The sequence below is a fragment of the Diabrotica virgifera genome, chromosome 9, assembly GCF_917563875.1.
Source record: "Diabrotica virgifera virgifera chromosome 9, PGI_DIABVI_V3a".
NCBI classification, from domain to species: Eukaryota; Metazoa; Arthropoda; class Insecta; order Coleoptera; family Chrysomelidae; genus Diabrotica; species Diabrotica virgifera.
Genome location: NC_065451.1, coordinates 77047406 through 77066753, shown reverse-complemented (window position 1 = coordinate 77066753; position 19348 = coordinate 77047406). Strand labels below are relative to the sequence as shown.

Genomic DNA, 19348 nt, shown 5'->3' with positions numbered 1-19348 from the left:
GGGAATACAGAGGCTGATAAATTGGCATGGCAAATATAGGCAAGACTTTAAATGTTCCTGCAGACATTAAAATAGATAAATTTGACTTTTTACCTTTTATTAAACAAAAAATTGTAAATGAGTTTAAAGTTGAATGGACAAAGCAGTTTAAAACTAAAGGGAAATAGTATCAACAATGCCAAAGTGATTTTTCTATAAACCCTTGGGCCCTTGGTTCCACAAATTCACATTTGTGGATGGAAGGCACTTGACATCAATTATTAGAATGCGAACGGGCCATTGTCACACAGACCATTTGTTTAAAATTAATTGTAGTGATACCCCTTTTTGTGAATGTGGACAAATAGGAAGTATAACTCATATGTTACTTGAATGCCCAGTTAACAAAACAAATCAATTTGACCCTTCCATTTCAATATAAAATATCCTACATAATATTAATGACCAAACCTTAAGAAAGATCAATCAATTTTTAACAATATTTCAAATTAAAATATAAAATAAAAATAGTTATTTGAAAATCATATCACAAAGAATTTAAAGAAGGGAATATGGAAAAATCCAGACCCTTTGAAAAGAGGATTCCCTTCCAGTTAAAATACGAGGACTGGCCAAGTACCTAAGAGGTGGAGGCCATGAAACTACAAGAAGAAGAAGAAGAAATTCCGATTTTTATTTTCATTGATCCTTGATGGGGTTTATAAACAAATAAACATACATACCATAAACAGTATTTTTTTTAGTACCTATTGTTAATTTCGGAGTGTAAGTAAAATTATTATCTAAAATCTAAATACATAAAACGTTGTTAAAATTAAATGAAATGGAAGTAAAACAAGAATATGGTGAAGACACCTGTAAAGCAGAAATATATTCCAATAATGCAGATGATGATGCTCTTTTAAATACCTTTAAATGTGGAATTAAAGAGGAACCCAATAGAGAAAGTACACATGGCACTTTTGATTATTTAGACTTAAAAGAATTCCCTATAAAGACTAAAACCAAAGATGAAAGTGAACTTTTGCAATTTGAAGAAAAACAAAGAAAGGAAAAGGGTAAGTAAATAACAAGAATTCTTGTACCTCATTATAAGTGCTCATGTATCTTACTTACTTGTTGTTGTTGGGTTTATATGACTACAGGTGTAACCAGGGGGTGGTTTGGGAGTTATAACCTCTTCCCATTGGGATCTACTTAACACCAATAATATTGGTGTTAAGCACATATTATGTGTTGTTGACAAATCAAGCCATTTTGAAGTTGTAACACCCTTTAGGATCATCCTGGTTACGCCGTTGATATGACTGCAGCTACTAAATCCATTCGCCAATTTTATCTTACTTACTTATCCTTTTTGTTCCCACTGGAACATAGGGCATCTACTGTCCAGGGTTGGCATAGAATTTCCCCATCTTATAAAACCCAGTGGGTTTTTTCAATTGATAAAACCCACTATTATTGGGTTTTTTGGGGTTTTTTCAAAAATAGCAAATTTTCAGTTGAATGAACGTCATATATATATATATACATATATATATATATATATATATATATATATATATATATATATATATATATATATATTTATTTCTGAATAAAAACAAAAACTAGCATGAATACCATGAAGTAAGTAGTAGGTGAATACAAAACGAGAGAAACTGAAACTAAACTAATAAAACACTTATTTTAAACATGGTATATAGACAAATAAAAAAATAAACAAGTTTCTTGTTAAACAAAGCATCAGCAAAGCATATTAGTTATCAGGAAAATCAGAATCTGTATTTTTGTCACATTCCGTTTCAATTTTGTTAACGTCTGCCCAACTGAAATCTAATTTTCTTCCACATCTACTGTTATTTGCCATAATTTCAGAATGATGTAATTTCACAACTCCAGAACGCCATGGCAAAACGCACTCATCAATGCATCGCACAGTTAAAATTGACAAAATTAAGAGGTTTGTGCTCTAAATAAATCCCCGAAGAAATATCGGTGATTCCCCATTATCCGGCTGTTGGCGTGGAGGCAAATGACGTAGTGCAGGTGCTGATGCACTGATGGCCAGTGATGCCAAATGTATTTATTTATGTCAAGTTGCTTTATTTTGTAAGCATATTTTGTTATTTTTGCAATAAAATTCATAATTTTTGTAAAACTTTTGATAGAGCAGAAATTATATATCAAATCTAAATAAAAAACTGAAAATCCCCAAAAAACCCGAAAAAACCCAAAAAAAACCCGTCGGGTTGGGCTTTAAAAAAACCCAGGTTTTTTCCAACCCTGCTACTGTCACTCCATTTTTGCCGATCTTCTGCCTCTGACTTCTTTCCAGGTTAGGCCTACGTTTTCTGTTTCTTTAATAATTGTTTTTTTCGTGAATTTATCGGCCTTCCATGTTTCAGTTTTCCTGGAAGTTGAAATTCCAATTCACTTGTTTTGTTACAGTACAACCTGCCATATCCGGACCTCCCCATATCCGGACGGTTCTGTGCCGTCCGGATCTACCGAGAAAGGCAGTCATGCTGTTAAACAATGCACTAAAAGAATAACTAAAAGATGGCGAAATAATTGAAATTGCACGATCCATTTTTAACAGAATGAGGAAACTTTTCTGTAATCGCAATATCAATATAACGCTCTGGATAAGAATGCTTCGTTGTTATATTTTCTCCACCCTTTTGTATGGGGTTGAGGCATGGACACTAAAACAATCCAACATTAACCCTTTCACCCCCAGCTACTAATTTTTTTGAGGTAAATAATCCCAGCGATTTTAAGTTTGGACATACGGAGTAAGTTTTCATGCCTTTATACCAACGGCCGTACGTGGTACGTCATAGGAACGAACCTACACTGAAAATGTAATAACTTGTACAAAAAAAAGATATTTTCTATTAAAATGCATGATACCGTATACCGTTGAGTGAAAAGTATAAAGAGACGCAACCAAATGTACTACTTTGTTCCAAATTTTTCTCACGGATATATGGCACCTGTACATAATTCTCAAAGTCAAAGTCAAAATTTTATTTACGCATATAGCATTTACAGAGTACGTAGGTATAAAACAACAATAATTATAAAAGTACAAAGGATAGTTATAAGTATAACCTATATAGTCTTACAAAGGTAAATCATTAGAATATACATACAAGTCAAAATGTATTAAAAGATTACTATAACAATAACAAGATGTCGTGACTAGATTTTTTTTCAATAATTATAAAAACACTGAAACATATATATAACAAAAAGTTTGGAGGTAATAAATTTGAAATCAGATTACATATTTAATAAATAAGACACATTTTACCATAATAATTTTAACATTAATTTGATAGAAACTTTTTTATTTTACCACTAAATTTATTAAAACCATCATTAAATAAATCCAAATCACACTTTTGTAACATTTCATTTGTTAATTTGCTCATTCGACGAATAGGCGAGTTAATGCCATAATTGGTTCTATGTAACTCGATGTTAAGTATATTCTCCAGGATTTCCCACACTTTTTACTTATTTGGATTAGAGATTCAGTGGCGTATTGTTTTATAATAGTATGATACAATTAATTCAAAAGATGGCATAACCCAGACATCCAAAGTCAAAGTTATCCTCCAACATCAAATGTTCTATAGGGTCCATATAATGTTCAGGAAAAAGTCACACCATTTTGACCGTCGGGTTTGGGTGGGAGACGGGGGAGAAATCGGTAAATTCGTAGTTTTTTACGTTTTTCGTCAATATTTCTATAACTATGCGGTTTAGCGTGAACAACCTTCTATACAAAAATGTTCTACATTAAATTTGAAATAAAAAAGGCCCTATGCATAATCCTTCTAAAATTAACAGTTCCAAAGTTACGGAGGTAGTATAGTATAATTGGTCCAAAAAGAGGCCAAACCCAGACATCCAAAGTAAAATTTTTCCTCCAACACCAAATTGTTCTATATGGTCCACATATTGTTTAGTAAAAAGTTGCACCATTTTGAGCGTCCAGTTTAGGGGGAAGATGGGGGAGAAGTCGGTAAATTAGTAGTTTTTTTTTATGTTTTTCGTCAATATTTCTAAAACTACGCTTTAGCGTAAACAATGTTCTATACAAAAATGTTCTACATAAAATTTAAAATAAAAAGATCCTGTGCATAATTGTTATAAAGTCAACGGTTCCAGAGTTACGGAGGGTGAAAGGTGGAGGTTTTCGATACTTTTTATATATTTTTTTTTCAATTGATGATGATTTTGGGTGGTGAGGTTGACGTTTCTTCAAGGGCTTATCACCATCGGCAACTGAAATAGCAAATTTTATTTACAAAACAAAATCCTGTTAAAGAAAATTTCTTTCAACAGTAATATTATAAATTGCCCAAAAAATATAAAAAGTTTCGAAAACCTCCACTTTACACCCTCCGTAACACTGGAAACCTTAATTTTATAACAATTATGAATGGGCCTTTTTTGTTTTATATTTTATGTAGAACATTTTTATATAGCACATTGTTAACGCTAAAGCATAGTTTTAGAAATATTGACGAAAAACGTAAAAAAAACTACTTTTTCCGGATTATTAATTTAATCCTCAAAAAACTCAGTACCTGCAAAATATACATTCTTATCTGGATCTAATTCAGTCGTTCAGTGTTTACCTGATTGTGTTCAAATTTTGGGTAAATATACCTGAAATCTAATGAAACCCTTTTAAAACACAGTATTTATCAAATAAAATAGGTTTTCCCAAAATGTACTTACTAATTCTGATTAACTATTACTAAATATAAAGGTCGCATATTTTTCTACCTATCTTTGGACAAAATTGTTTGTTTGAAAAGGGGTCGACCCACGATATACTAAACTGTGACTAAACTAAATAATTGAAGACAGATACTAATTTTCAATATTTATTTACAGTGGAACCCCGATAAGTCGGCCTCCGATAACCCGGATCGATTTTCATCGGATAAAATAAAAATGTTTTCACTTTGACTGAGTTTTTTTAACAAGAAATAAACAATAATGTATACAACTGTACGTAATTTATGTACTGGACATAGTATTTAATTTTTTTGGCAATTATAATTACCTTTATCTGTAAGAGTACCGTATTTTATTAATTTTTACCATATTCTCCGGCTAACCCGGATTGTCGATAACCCGGATCGGCCGCGGTCCCGATTAATCCAACTTAACGAGGTTCCACTGTATTTATTTATTTATTTTGAAACGTTTTTTTCAGTGTAAGCAAAAAATCCAAATAAAAACAGTTGAAACGTAATAAAATAAATTTGACGTACGTCGTACGTCCACTGGTGCTGAAAGGGTTAAAAACCTGGAAGCATTCGAAATGTGGTGTTATAGACGTATTCTGAAAATATCATGGACAGATCGTAGAACAAACGGACAAGTGCTCGAACAACTAGGAAAACAATGCAAAGTTTTAAATTCCATAAAAATCAGGAAGTTGGAATACTTGGGGCCCATCATGAGAGGTGAAAAATACAAACTATTAAGGAATATAAAGCAGAACAAAATCAAAGGCAGAAAAAGCGTAGGAAGATGTAAAATCTCGTGGCTACGCAATCTCCATGAATGGTTTGGATGCAGCTCAATTGAACTATTCCAGCGCGTAACCAACAAAATTATAATTGCCAGAATGATTTCCAATCTCCGATAGGAGCGGAACTTTAAGAAGAAGAAGAAGGCGAAATAATGTATTGTAGAATCTATAAAACGTGTCTATCGACGAGAGTTATCGACGACGTTGATTACTGAAATGTATGAAGGAGAAAACGTTTTAGAGACTGTAAAAGAAGTAGTGGTCTTGATATCGGGATTTTTTCATATCTGGATTTTTTCATATCTGGATTGGTCTGTCGCCACATTCATCCGGATGTGGCAGGTTTGACTGTATGTCTGTATCTGGTTCCGCGGAGTATGGCCCAACCATTTCCATTTTCTCTTGCTTATTTTTTTATGTATTGGTTGTTGTTTAGTTTTATTCCATAAGTTTGAGTTTGTGATCCTGTTGGGCCAAACTATTCTTAGAATTTTTCTTAATCTATTGACTGCCAGCAATGCGCCTCTCGTGTTTTGACAAACTTTGTTTATGTGCCAGCAATGCAACTCTCGCGTTCTTCATCTTATGGGCTTGATATTTTGCTGGCATATGGAGAATAACCTTTTATTGTGGGTGGCAGTCAAAAGGTTAAGCATTTCTTGATAACAGATTGAATCTTTACAGTGTTGTGTTTTGTTTTTCTCCAAGTTTCTGATCCGTATAATAGTACTGCCTTTACATTACTATTGAAGATTTTTTACTTTGGTGTCCAGTTTTATCTCATTAGATTTCCATATTTTTTTTAAAACTCTCCAATAATAGGAAAGTGCTCTTTGCCTTTCCAAGTTTGGTAAGGAAATAAAAAATAATATTGTGTATACTAGTTAATTTGGTTACTGCTGACGGTGTTCAAGAGAAAATCTAAATAAATGTTGATCGAACCCCCTATTTTTTTTGCTTTTATGCTTGCATTATCCCTTGTAGATCAAAAATACCTCAAAATTAAAATCGGCTACGGATCACTTTTTTGCGCATGCGTAAAAGAATATTTTTTCTGTTTTTTTATTTTTCTTTATCTGTATAATCGGATTTTCATGTATTTGTTAAACTGTTGAATTCCTGCTTCCCTAATTCTTTTAAATCGAAAGTCATGAGAAACTATTTGTAAAGGACTAAAATCTGTATTAAAAACGTATGTTAAAATTGTTCTACGAATTAAACACATTTCAAAATGGTGCAAAAATGTAATATAATTGCCAGAGTATTATTATAGTCCTGTCGCCAGGGGGGGTACAACGGCCTCCTGTATTCAGATGGACTTACCCAAGTTTTTTTTATGTATTTTGACCTGTAGAACACGAATTTTTTGGGTAACAGTTGATCCGGATGTCGATAAGATTGTTATAAACCAAGAAGTTGAGGAATCACATAACAGCGATTTCTCGCAAAACAAAACATTTTTTTGTATTTTTTGGTCCATTTTAACCGAAAAATGTTCCTACAATTTTTTTCGTAGGATGCATAGTTTTCGAGATATACGCGGTTGAACTTTCAAAAAATCGAAAAATTGGAATTTTTGAACCCGAAAAACTTTTGATTGAAAAATAAAATAGCAATTCTGCTTACCGCATTTGAAAGTTCAAGTCAAATTATATCGGTTTTAATTATTTGTATTGCCAAAAATGTATTATTTTATTGTTAAAACAAAGCTATAAACACCTAGTGCTTGAGTGATGTTTCAATGATTTCTCATTTAAAATCGAACGAGTACGTAGAGGAGGTAAAAGTGCAAGCGGGGCTATTTCTAAGTAGCATGCATTAAAACGCATGTATTAGGCACGGGAAACAGTATGTGTTTATAGCTTTTTTTAACAATCAAAAAATAAATTTTTAGCAATGCAAATATTCAAAACAGATACAATTTGACTTAAACTTTTAAAGGCGGTAAGCAGAATTGCTATTTTATTTTTTATTCAAACGTTATTCGGGTTCAAAAATTGCAATTTTTCCATTTTTTGAAAGTTCAACCGCGTTTATCTCGAAAACTATGCATCCTACGAAAAAACTTGTAGGAACATTTTTTGGTTAGAATGACCCAAAAAATACAAAAAAATGTTTTGTTTTGCGAGAAATCGCTGTTATGTAATTCCTCAACTTCTTTGTTTATAACAATCTTATCGACATCCGGATCAACTGTTACCCAAAAAATTCGTGTTCTACGGGTCAAAATACATAAAAAAAACTTGGGTAAGTCCATCTGAATTAAGAAGGCCGTTGTACCCCCCCTGGCGACAGGACTATTAGTCCAATCGACCTCTAAAAGTCAGATTTGACTTCTAAAAATATTATGAACAAACTAACTTCATTTGCTACAAAATGCAAAAACTAGACACCAAAGCTGAACATATTTTATCTTTAAAATGCATTTGGATTTTTGTCAAAAGGACGCTCTGATCAAAAGATATTGAATTTTTACCGTCTAGTTGATACAAATTCTATTTAAAAAAATGAGGTCGCGAGCGTAACTGACATTTAAAATCGCCGGTCGCTTCAAGCGTTGTTTCTGAAAGAACGGTCCATTCTGCACAAAAAATTGTAACAAATATTTTTGTTCAATATCTGAGCTGCATTTTTTTTAAATCATTTTTTTATACGGCGTAAACATATTCTTGGTAATATGAAGTTTTCGACTTCCCCCTCTACGACGGGTGGTTTTAGGGGGAAGCCCGGGGGTAGGACTGGCAACCTTTTTTGGGGTACCAAAGTTGACGTTTTTAGCAAAATTCAGCTAGTTCGTATGGTTTTTAGAGGACAAATCTGCCTTTTAGAGGTAGATTGGACTAATAATTCTCTAGAAATTGCTTTATATTTTTGCAAAATTTTGAAATGTGTTTAATTCGTAGAACAATTTTAACATTTGTTTTTAATACAGATTTCAAGTCCTCTACAAATAGTTTCTCATAACATTTGATTTAAAATAATTAGGGAAGCAGAAATTCAAGAGTTTAGAATTCCCCATTGTTTCCTATGGCTGTTTGACTTTTCAACACCCGGTGTATTTGTGTGTGCATGTGGAGGTCTGTGTGTACATGTGTGAGTATGTATACATATCATATACATACTCACACATATTAAAATATATGAAAATCCGATTATACAGATAAAGAAAAATTTTTAAAAACAGGAAAATAAATAGAAAAAATCTTCTTTTAGGCATGCGCAAAAAAGTGCCCCGTAGCAGATTTTAATTTTGACGTATTTTTGATCTACAAGGGATAATGCAAACATAAAAGCAAAAAAATAGGGGTTCGATCAACTTTTATTTATTTTTTCTCTTGAACACTGTGTGCTTTTTATATCTCATAAATAATACACCACAAAAATCCCAGGATTGCTGAAATATTTGAAGATATAATTTTGAGGATATTATTCCAATAATTGTAGCACTACTTGTTCCCAAGATCTCGGTATGCAACAGTTGCCATTCAAAAATACACCTTACAGATGATTCTCTGGCTTCTACACATCCGAGATACAGGCAATTATTTTGCAGAAACGTCTACTTATGTACTTTTGCACTACCTGTAGTGATGCATTTAAGAGTGTGCCTATGTTTGTGCGAAGATTTACCAAGCTGGAAGAAGAAATTACCAGCCTTAAAGAACAGTTCACATTAATGGAAAATAGCAATTCACAGACCACAGCCAATTCTGTTGTTTACCAAGTTCAACAACGTATAGATAAAGCTCAAAAACTCGTGATTATAAAATTCCTGAATATAATTTTTATGTATTAGTTATTAGTTGATTGCATTAGCTATGCTAAATCTCAGGTGTGTGAGATCTTTCGTTTACTCGACAGCAGGAGGAATCCGCCATATCACATGTTGTCCTAGTTGGTAAAATGTCCAATTCCAATCAAGCTAGATCAGTCAAAGTTTTTTATTATGTATTAGGGGAAGTCTAGGGCTGACACCAATTGACGCCAAAATGAGGGAGCATAGGTTAAGAGGTTAAGATGGTTTGGTCATGTTCAATTTCGTGACGTCAATCACCCAATACGAAGAATTGCTCAACTGTGAGTTCCTGGAAGAAGTAGCTGAGGAAGACCTGGGGGAGATACTTAGGCAGGACACATCAGTACAGAAGATTGATGTTGATATGACCCAAGAAAGAATTGTGTGGAAAAATACAATTAGTGAAGTCGACCCTGCATAGTGACAATAGTAAAGAGAATGATAATGATGAATAATTACACTAGTGGCCAAAATTTTGGAAACTTTACAAAAATTTTAGTTTTGTTAGCAGCATTCATCTCGATGAAACTTATTGCATTGGATTTGTAAAAGCCTTAGGAAACTTTGTGAACTAAAAACTGAAAATTGCATTATTGAACAAGGAAAATGCATTTTTCGAATTGTTGAAAAATGATAAATTTGTAAATCAGAAGTAATTGACATAAATGAGTTCAATATTACTACTCAGAGGTTTTTGGGTTCACTGAACACGAATATCATGACGACGATGGTCAACCGAGGCACCAGGTGCCTCGGAGACCATCAGATACACCATAATATTGAATTCATTTACAGTCAGAAAAATGAAAGAATACCTATGCGTCATCGATGATATGCATACGAATCAAATCAAAAATTTCTAGTCGAAACAACGTTTAAACTAAGTTAATACTGTAAAAAAACGGATGTGACTACTACCCCACCGTACGATTTTTCGCTACGTAAATGTGTCAAAATATTTTTGTGATGTTATTCTTTGTCTGATAATACCTATATATTTATTGGTAATAAATGTTACTTTTGCTACCGTAATTAATTATTTGATATAGATTAATAATACAAAAATAATGAGTAAGCAAATATAGTATTATTAATAATTTGTCCATGTTAAAGTTGCCGGACGTAAATAGTAACAGGAATTTAAAAAATGTCGTTTTATGTCAGCTGCATTAAGTGACTTAAATGAAAGTAAACGATGAATTTAGATCATTTGGTATTCAGACATTATCTGCAAATAAATGTACAGTCGTAAAAATATACTAATCTGTAATTTTATACACTATGATTGAAAAGGCCGAGTAATATGTACACGTTTGTCAAACTCATAGACAGAAGTTAACCATATTGACAGATGATTGCTTACAAATTTTATTGACTTATTTTATTGTGCTACTCCAGTTATTATAGGTCATTGTGCTACTCCAGTTCACCTATTCAGGATAGGAGTAAAAGACAACCCATATTGTGACTGTGGCCGGGTTGGGTCCTTGAATCATCTGATTTTTGAGTGCCTTATAAATATGTCACCCAATTTTGACCTATATAAAGAATTAGATAAAACAAATAACCCTACCCCCATTGAAATTTGCCTACTTATGTCCAACCTTAATCCACGTAGGATTAACTTGATCCTTAAATTCCTTAACTTAGCTAAACTTAACTTATAAATTAATCAATTCCCAACTTTGAATTAAAAAAATTAAGAAGATAAAGATATAAAAAGATATTAGACCTCCAAACGATAATAGTTGTAACCCTTATGTTATAATATTGCCTTTCCTGTAGGGACTGTCTGGCCTATAAGAAGATGTTTCTACTTATATTAAAAAAAAAAAAAATTGAGGCTTTAGCATATATATTTGGAAATATTCGATTGCCCAGAGCAAGACAAGAGTATTTCCCTGGTGTAAGCTGGGCGAATTATCCAACGAACTGTCAACACTGATGGGATCGCCATAAAACGAAGTTAATGGCGCCAGGATGAGATAGAAGATAATCAGGTAAAGGAGGGAAGATAATCGGACAGTGCTAGTCAGGTACGTTGTAGTTGTAACAAAATTTTACCTGAAAATTCTCTGTCTCTCTCATGTCTCTCTAGAAGTGCTAGAACCTCTCTCTTGTATGTTGGCGCCTATCTCGCTTCACTGTTGGAATGGGACGGGGCCATTCCATCAGTGTTGACAGTTCATTGGAATTATCCCGAGGGATATAACCCAATAAAGGAAGAAGAAGAAGAAGACTTATTTTAATTAAATAAATACTTACCAAACCAAAAATACAATTTAATATCAAAATAGCTTTTAAAAGAACTGAGTTTATTCAAGTAAATACGACTGATTATTAAAGTTTATAAACTCTACTGAACCTAACCCAGTTTCACTGTCAAAGTGACAGAAATTGAATCTGTCAGATTATAGTTGACCAGCACAATTACTCGAATAGTAGTTTTTACAATCATTATCTCTACTAATGTTCAATGTTTTTCTAAGAATGACATTAGAAGTACAGAAATAGTCAAGTGTGAGTTTAAATTTTCTACTAAATTAATATAACTACGTTGAACAATTGTATCGCTATCTCACTCTGTCAATTATAAATATGTAACTGCGTATGTCTTGGATAACGTTTATGCTTAATAGACAACACTTAATAATCTATCTCTCTCGTTTGTTATTTATAGAAAACGGCAGCAAATCCCAAATATGTGCTTGATATGATCGTTCATGGGTATTCTTTCATTTTTCCGACTGTATGTCAATTATTTCCGAATTACAAATTTATCATTTTTCAACACTTCGAAATGAATTTCGAAAAATGCAATTTTCATTTCATCATGATCACTTTAGTTCACAAAATTTCCTAAGGCTTTACGAATAGAATGCAACAAATTTCATAGAGATGAATACTGCTAACAAAACTAAAATTTTTTTTGTTCATAAACAAAACCAAAGTTTCCAGAATTTTGGCCACTACTGTAGTATCTACTAAAAAACATGTAATTAATACTTTTTTTTATTAAAGATAGCAGAATAAAAGCTGAAATTAAGGAAGACTTTGATGAAGGTAATCCAGCAGATATAGAGAGTCAGCTATCGACATCACTTGATCTGGGAGTCTTTGAACATGAGTATACCTCAGGTGAGATAAATAATAAAAGGTGTTACTATATAGTATGTGGTCTACCATCGCGTTTATAAGCACATAAATAAGAAGAATTTTTATTTTAATTTTACAAATATGTAATTATATATATATATATATATATATATATATATATATATATATATAAAAAAGTACTGAGATAACAGCTGGGAAAACCCTGGTACTGAGGAAGCAATGAAAGACTGGTGCTTCAAAGTGAGTGCCTTTTATTTTGGTCAAGCTTTCGCCTATTGTTTTTAGGCTTCTTCAGGACTTGCTACAAAGAAGAACATTCTTTACAAATATGCTTAAAGATAGAACAAGCAATTCTTACCGAAATAGGTGCACTAGTGCTCAGTGAAAATAAGAATACATCTTTTACCTTGCCTTTTTTGTGTATACATAAGTAATACAGATATTTTTGTTGTTATTATTTAGCTAATAAAACCAGATATCGAAACTGAGTCAGATCCTCTCTATTCAACCTAATCCATTGTAAGAAAATTTGGACAAGTGTCGTTAGAAGTTGATTTTTTTATTTACAAAATGACACCTATCGATCTTGTTCTATCTTTAAGCATATTTGTAAAGAATGTTCTTCTTTGTAGCAAGTCCTGAAGAAGCCTAAAAACAATAGGCGAAAGCTTGACCAAAATAAAAGGCACTCACTTTGAAGCACCAGTCTTTCATTGCTTCCTCAGTACCAGGGTTTTCCCAGCTGTTATCTCAGTACTTTTTTATTTACTAGTAACCCAATTACTCCTTGGATGTTTTTATATATATATATATATATATATATATATATATATATATATATATATAAAACAAAAGATGAGAAGTTATTGGTTTATATATATATATATATATATATATATATATATATATATATATATATAAAACAAAAGATGAGAAGTTATTGGTTTAACGACCACTCGTACGTTATCAATCAAATGAAATAGAGAATGTGGAGAAATCCCCTTACGAATAATTCACACATCCACCATTTTGGGTTGGGAAAATTTTTTGAATAGAATTAAAAATCCAAACACTAGTTCTTAGAAATGTGTTTCGCCCTCTTCAACCTCTCTGGGCTCATCGGTAAGGATGAGAGGTTGAATATCCTTAGACACATTCCACTCAAAAACAACATTCGAGACCAAGACATAGCAGAAGCGTAGATCTACGCCAAATCTGAAAGTGACAGTCTCAAGTTTTAATTCCCTAATTACTTGAAGTAAAACATATGTTTAAAACAAAAGATGAGAAGTTATTGGTTTAACGACCACTCGTACGTTATCAATCAAATGAAATAGAGAATGTGGAGAAATCCCCTTACGAATAATTCACACATCCACCATTTTGGGTTGGGAAAATTTTTTGAATAGAATTAAAAATAATTAAAAATGAAGAGGGCGAAACACATTTCTAAGAACTAGTGTTTGGATTTTTAATTCTATTCAAAAAATTTTCCCAACCCAAAATGGTGGATGTGTGAATTATTCGTAAGGGGATTTCTCCACATTCTCTATTTCATTTGATTGATAACGTACGAGTGGTCGTTAAACCAATAACTTCTCATCTTTTGTTTTAAACATATGTTTTACTTCAAGTAATTAGGGAATTAAAACTTGAGACTGTCACTTTCAGATTTGGCGTAGATCTACGCTTCTGCTATGTCTTGGTCTCGAATGTTGTTTTTGAGTGGAATGTGTCTAAGGATATTCAACCTCTCATCCTTACCGATGAGCCCAGAGAGGTTGAAGAGGGCGAAACACATTTCTAAGAACTAGTGTTTGGATTTTTAATTCTATTCAAAAAATTTTCCCAACCCAAAATGGTGGATGTGTGAATTATTCGTAAGGGGATTTCTCCACATTCTCTATTTCATTTGATTGATAACGTACGAGTGGTCGTTAAACCAATAACTTCTCATCTTTTGTTTTAAACATATGTTTTACTTCAAGTAATTAGGGAATTAAAACTTGAGACTGTCACTTTCAGATTTGGCGTAGATCTACGCTTCTGCTATGTCTTGGTCTCGAATGTTGTTTTTGAGTGGAATGTGTCTAAGGATATTCAACCTCTCATCCTTACCGATGAGCCCAGAGAGGTTGAAGAGGGCGAAACACATTTCTAAGAACTAGTGTTTGGATTTTTAATTCTATTCAAAAAATTTTCCCAACCCAAAATGGTGGATGTGTGAATTATTCGTAAGGGGATTTCTCCACATTCTCTATTTCATTTGATATATATATATATATATATATATATATATATATATATATATATATATATATATATATATATATATATATATATATATATATCTTTATTTGCTATTTTAATAGTAGCTGGAATTTCATTATGTTTTAGTTTTGTTTATTACTACATTCATTCCCTCGAAGTTTTTGTTACGTTTTGTTTTTAGACCAGGAAGGATCTGTTTTTAGGTGGATGTGAGAGGTGGCAATAATTGCTCCTTCTCAAATATGCCCGGAACATTAATAAAAAAAATAAAATATTTAAAAATTTCAAAAAATTTCGTTTTTTTTTTCTACTTTCTTTGCTTATAACTTTAAAACGATTCATTTTGGAACAAAGTCGTATAGGAATAAAACAAAGATAATTAAATTTTCTATCAGATACGATTGGTTAAAAATGTCTTAATTTAACACCCTTGCTGCAAAATAGCAATAAATATAAAATAAGGGGACAAAACAAGCCTGTCCTTATTCAATGTTTTTCCATCACTTAGGTTACACTTGGAACCTTCCTAATTCGCTTAGAAAATTTTTGTAATGTGCTAAAACCGTCCACCAAATTTCATTAAAATTGACTTACTAGATTTTGCATAATAATTTTGCAATCTAAACTTTTTTTTAAAAATTTAAATTTTTTAAAATCTTGCACAACAAAAACTGGAACATACAAAGATTTGTCAATTTTTTTGCATATAAAGAAGCACTCCACCTATCTAATGCACTTTACAGAATTGAAATCGGATTATTTAAGCAGCCTCAACAATGTTTTAAGTTATAAACAATTTTTTGGCTTATAAACAAATTAGTGCTGTATCCAGGAGGGGGTGTTACCTTTAGGAGGGGCTCCTTTATTTAGATGGACTTACCCAAGTTTTTTTATGTATTTTGAGCCGTAGAACACGAATTTTTTAGGTAGCAGTTGATCCGGATGTCGATAAGATTGTTATAAACAAAGAACTTGAGGAATTACATAACATCGATTTTTCGCGAAATAAAACATTTTTTTTTTGTATTTCTTGGGTAATTCTAAGCAAAAAATGTTCTTAAGTTTTTTCGTAGGATGCATAGTTTTCGAAATAAACTCGGTGGAACATTCAAAAAATCGAAAAATTGCAATTTTTGAACGAGAATAACTTTTGATTAAAAAATAAAATAGCAATTCTGCTGACAGCATTTGAAAGTTTAAGTCAAATTATTATATATATAATCCTAAACCCATTTACCCTAAGGTGTCGGGTGTAATGTCTTTAGTTAGTTGCATGCACAACTTTTCTCCATTGCTTCTTATTCTTTGCTTGGTTTCTTGCTTGTTCTTTGCTGATTCCTCGTGTTTCTAGGATTGAGGTTACATTATCATCCCATGTCTTCATTGGCCTGCCCCTTGGTCTCTTGGTTTGTCTTCTGGCTTCCCATACTTTTTTAACTGGTCTTTCTTGGTTCATTCTAACCATGTGTCCATACCATCTCAATTGGGCCTTTTCAATTTTTTTTATAATTGGTTGGACCTTAAGATGTTCTCTGACTGCCTCATTTCTAATCCTGTCTAACCTGGTTATACCCATTATTCTTCTAAGAAATTTCATTTCTATGCTCCGTATTTTCGATTTTAACTTATCAGTAAGCGTCCAACTTTCACTACCAAAAGTTAAAATCGGCACAAACACCGTCTTGTATATGGACACTTTGGCTTTTTGGGATACTTCTTTTTTTGACAGAAACGTACTTTTGATTGCGTGGTACATCCGAGCAGCACTTTCTATTCTGGAACTTATTTCAGTTTCTTCAGTTCCTCTGCTCTCTATTTGTACTCCCAAGTATTTGTAAGTATCGACCTGTTCAAGTGTATTTCCGTTAATTGTTATCTTCGTTTGTTTTCTACTTTTTCCACATACCATTACTTTCGTCTTCTCATTATTGATTCTCAGATTTCGTTTAATTAGTGCAGCGTTCCATACTTGTAAATTTCGATTGAGTGCTTCTTCATTTTTCCCAAATATCACTAGATCGTCTGCGTATGCACTTTCTGAGATCCACACTGCTTCTAAATTTCTATGTCCGGCATATAACTTTACCGTTTCTGCTCTAGTTTCTTTAATTATGTCATCCAAGACAATGTTAAACAGTATGGGGCCTAGGACTCCTCCTTGACGTAGACCTTCATTTACTATGAACTCTTCGGATTCCATATTATCGGTTCTGATTCTGTTCCTTGTATGTCTATATATACTCATAATGGCTTGCCTGAGTTTGATTTTCACACCTTTCTTTTTTAAACATATGTCAATCACCTTCCTTGGAGTACTATCAAATGAAATTTAATAAAAAAATTTAATAAAAAATTTTGGTCTTGGTAAAAGGTATATTATTTTAAAAAGCCCTATAGGGCTACAAACATCGAACAGAACGTTTTCGCTCTAAAAAGAGCATCATCAGTGTTGCAAGAACATGGTGAGCCAACCAAAAAATACGAAGGTCAAAGCCTTTCAAAAATGGACTAAAAGTCACATCAAAATGCTAACATAGCAAATTCCAAAGGATGGATATAATCCCTAAGGATATGGCCCTAGGATAACATATGACTCCCACACGTTGTAAGTGGGTCAAAGGTAACAAATTAGGTCATTATGTTACAAGAGCTGACAGGCAACAAACAGCTCTTGTAACATAATGACCTAATTTGTTACCTTTGACCCACTTACAACGTGTGGGAGTCATATGTTATCCTAGGGCCATATCCTTAGGGATTATATCCATCCTTTGGAATTTGCTATGTTAGCATTTTGATGTGACTTTTAGTCCATTTTTGAAAGGCTTTGACCTTCGTATTTTTTGGTTGGCTCACCATGTTCTTGCAACACTGATGATGCTCTTTTTAGAGCGAAAACGTTCTGTTCGATGTTTGTAGCCCTATAGGGCTTTTTAAAATAATATACCTTTTACCAAGACCAAAATTTTTTATTAAATTTTACTTGTAATTAATGGTATACAGCCAGCTACAGGAAATTCTTCCTAGTGGATTATTACTATCAAATGCCTTTTCTAAGTCTATAAAGGCTTGGTATAACTCGGTGCTTGAGTTCCGTGCATTTTGTATTAATTTCTTGATAGTAAAAATGTGATCTTGGATGCTTCTGCCTTTTCTAAATCCACTCTGTGATTGTTCCATTTTAGAATCAACTTCTTGTAAAACACGTTTTTCTAGTATTCTCTCATATACTTTGGATGGGATGCTCAGTAGTGTTATTCCTCTGTAGTTGCTACATTCGCGTCTGTCACCTTTTTTGAAAATGGGTAGAATAACTCCCACTTCCCAATCTTTTGGTATTTGGCTCTCACTCCATGCCCTATTACACACTTTTGTTAGCAGTTCAATGCCCTTGTCGCCCATGTTTTTAAGCATTTCCGCTGTGATTTTATCAAATCCAGCCGCTTTACCTTTCTTAAGCTTTTGTATGATTTCCTTTATTTCCGCTATAGTTATTTCTTCTTGAATTTGGTCTTCCTGCTCTACCTCTTCTGGTTCTTCTGTGATAATGTCTACATCGTTTTGGATATTCAGTAGATCCTCGAAATATTGCTTCCATCTGTCTAGGATGTGGTCATTGTCATGAAGTAAGTGTCCTTCTTTGTCCCTTATTTGCTTTGGTGTTTGTGGAGCCTTTTCGATTCTTAAATTCTTCAGGGTTTTAAAGAATAACTTTTCGTTAGAGTGGTAGTCTTCTTCCATCTTGTTTCCGAATTCTTCCCAACTTTTCCGTTTCGCTGCTAGTACCATATCTTTGACTTTGATTCTTTGCAGTTTGTATATTTGGTAGTTGTCTGCGGTTTCGTTCCTTAAATAATTTTTCCAAGCTATCTTCTTAGACTTCACTTCTGCTTTTATTTCATTGTTCCACCAGTTTGTACACTTTTTGCTTCTGTTATTTCTTGTTATCCCGCATACTTGTTTACCACCGTTTAGGAGTGCTTCTTTCAGTATTTGCCAAGTTTGGTCTAAGTCACCGTCATGTTCAGCGTGCTGTTATGTAGTTATTAACGTAGTTTTTAAACTTGTTTGCTGTCTCCTTGTCTGCTAGCTTATGTGACCTGATTACTTCTATAGTAGGTGTATCATGAGCTTTACTTGTTTTCTTGGTCTCTTTCGTTATTAATTCTTGTCGCACTCCCAAGCTGGTCCTGGCTACAACTAGATAGTGGTCACTATATAATTCAGCTCCTCGTTTTACTCTAACGTCCTTAATACATTGCCTTGCTGATCTATTTACTAACACATAGTCTATGATGGATCTTTCGCCTCTACTTTTGACTTCTCTTGTATATTTATGTGCATCTTTGTGTATAAAAAAGGTGTTCATTATTATTAAATCATTTTCTCTGCATATATCAATAATACGTTCCCCATTGTCATTTTTTATTTCTTCTCCATATGGTCCTAATACATCTTGGGTATGTTCATCTCTTACACCCACTCGACCATTTAGATCCCCCAGTACTATAGTATTGCCTTCTAAACTGTCTATTATTTCTGAAGCCTTGTCCCAGAATATGTCTTTGCTAGCTGCTCTTTCGTCATCATTTATTCCATAT

General features: G+C 32.9%; 1 protein-coding gene across 3 annotated transcripts in view; it reads left to right on the top strand.

The window, feature by feature from the left end:
• The first annotated feature begins 697 nt into the window (after nucleotides 1-697).
• LOC126892970 (zinc finger protein 112-like) overlaps nucleotides 698-19348 on the top strand; it is a 45726-nt gene continuing 27075 nt past the window's right edge. For all 3 annotated transcript variants that reach the window (XR_007701070.1, XR_007701069.1, XM_050662923.1), the window contains exons 1-2: nucleotides 698-1058; nucleotides 12381-12497. Coding sequence is in view for 1 of the 3 variants with exons in the window: in XM_050662923.1 (XP_050518880.1) it covers nucleotides 824-1058; nucleotides 12381-12497 (352 nt within the window). In the remaining 2 variants the exon portion in view is untranslated. The remainder of the gene's footprint in view (nucleotides 1059-12380; nucleotides 12498-19348) is intronic.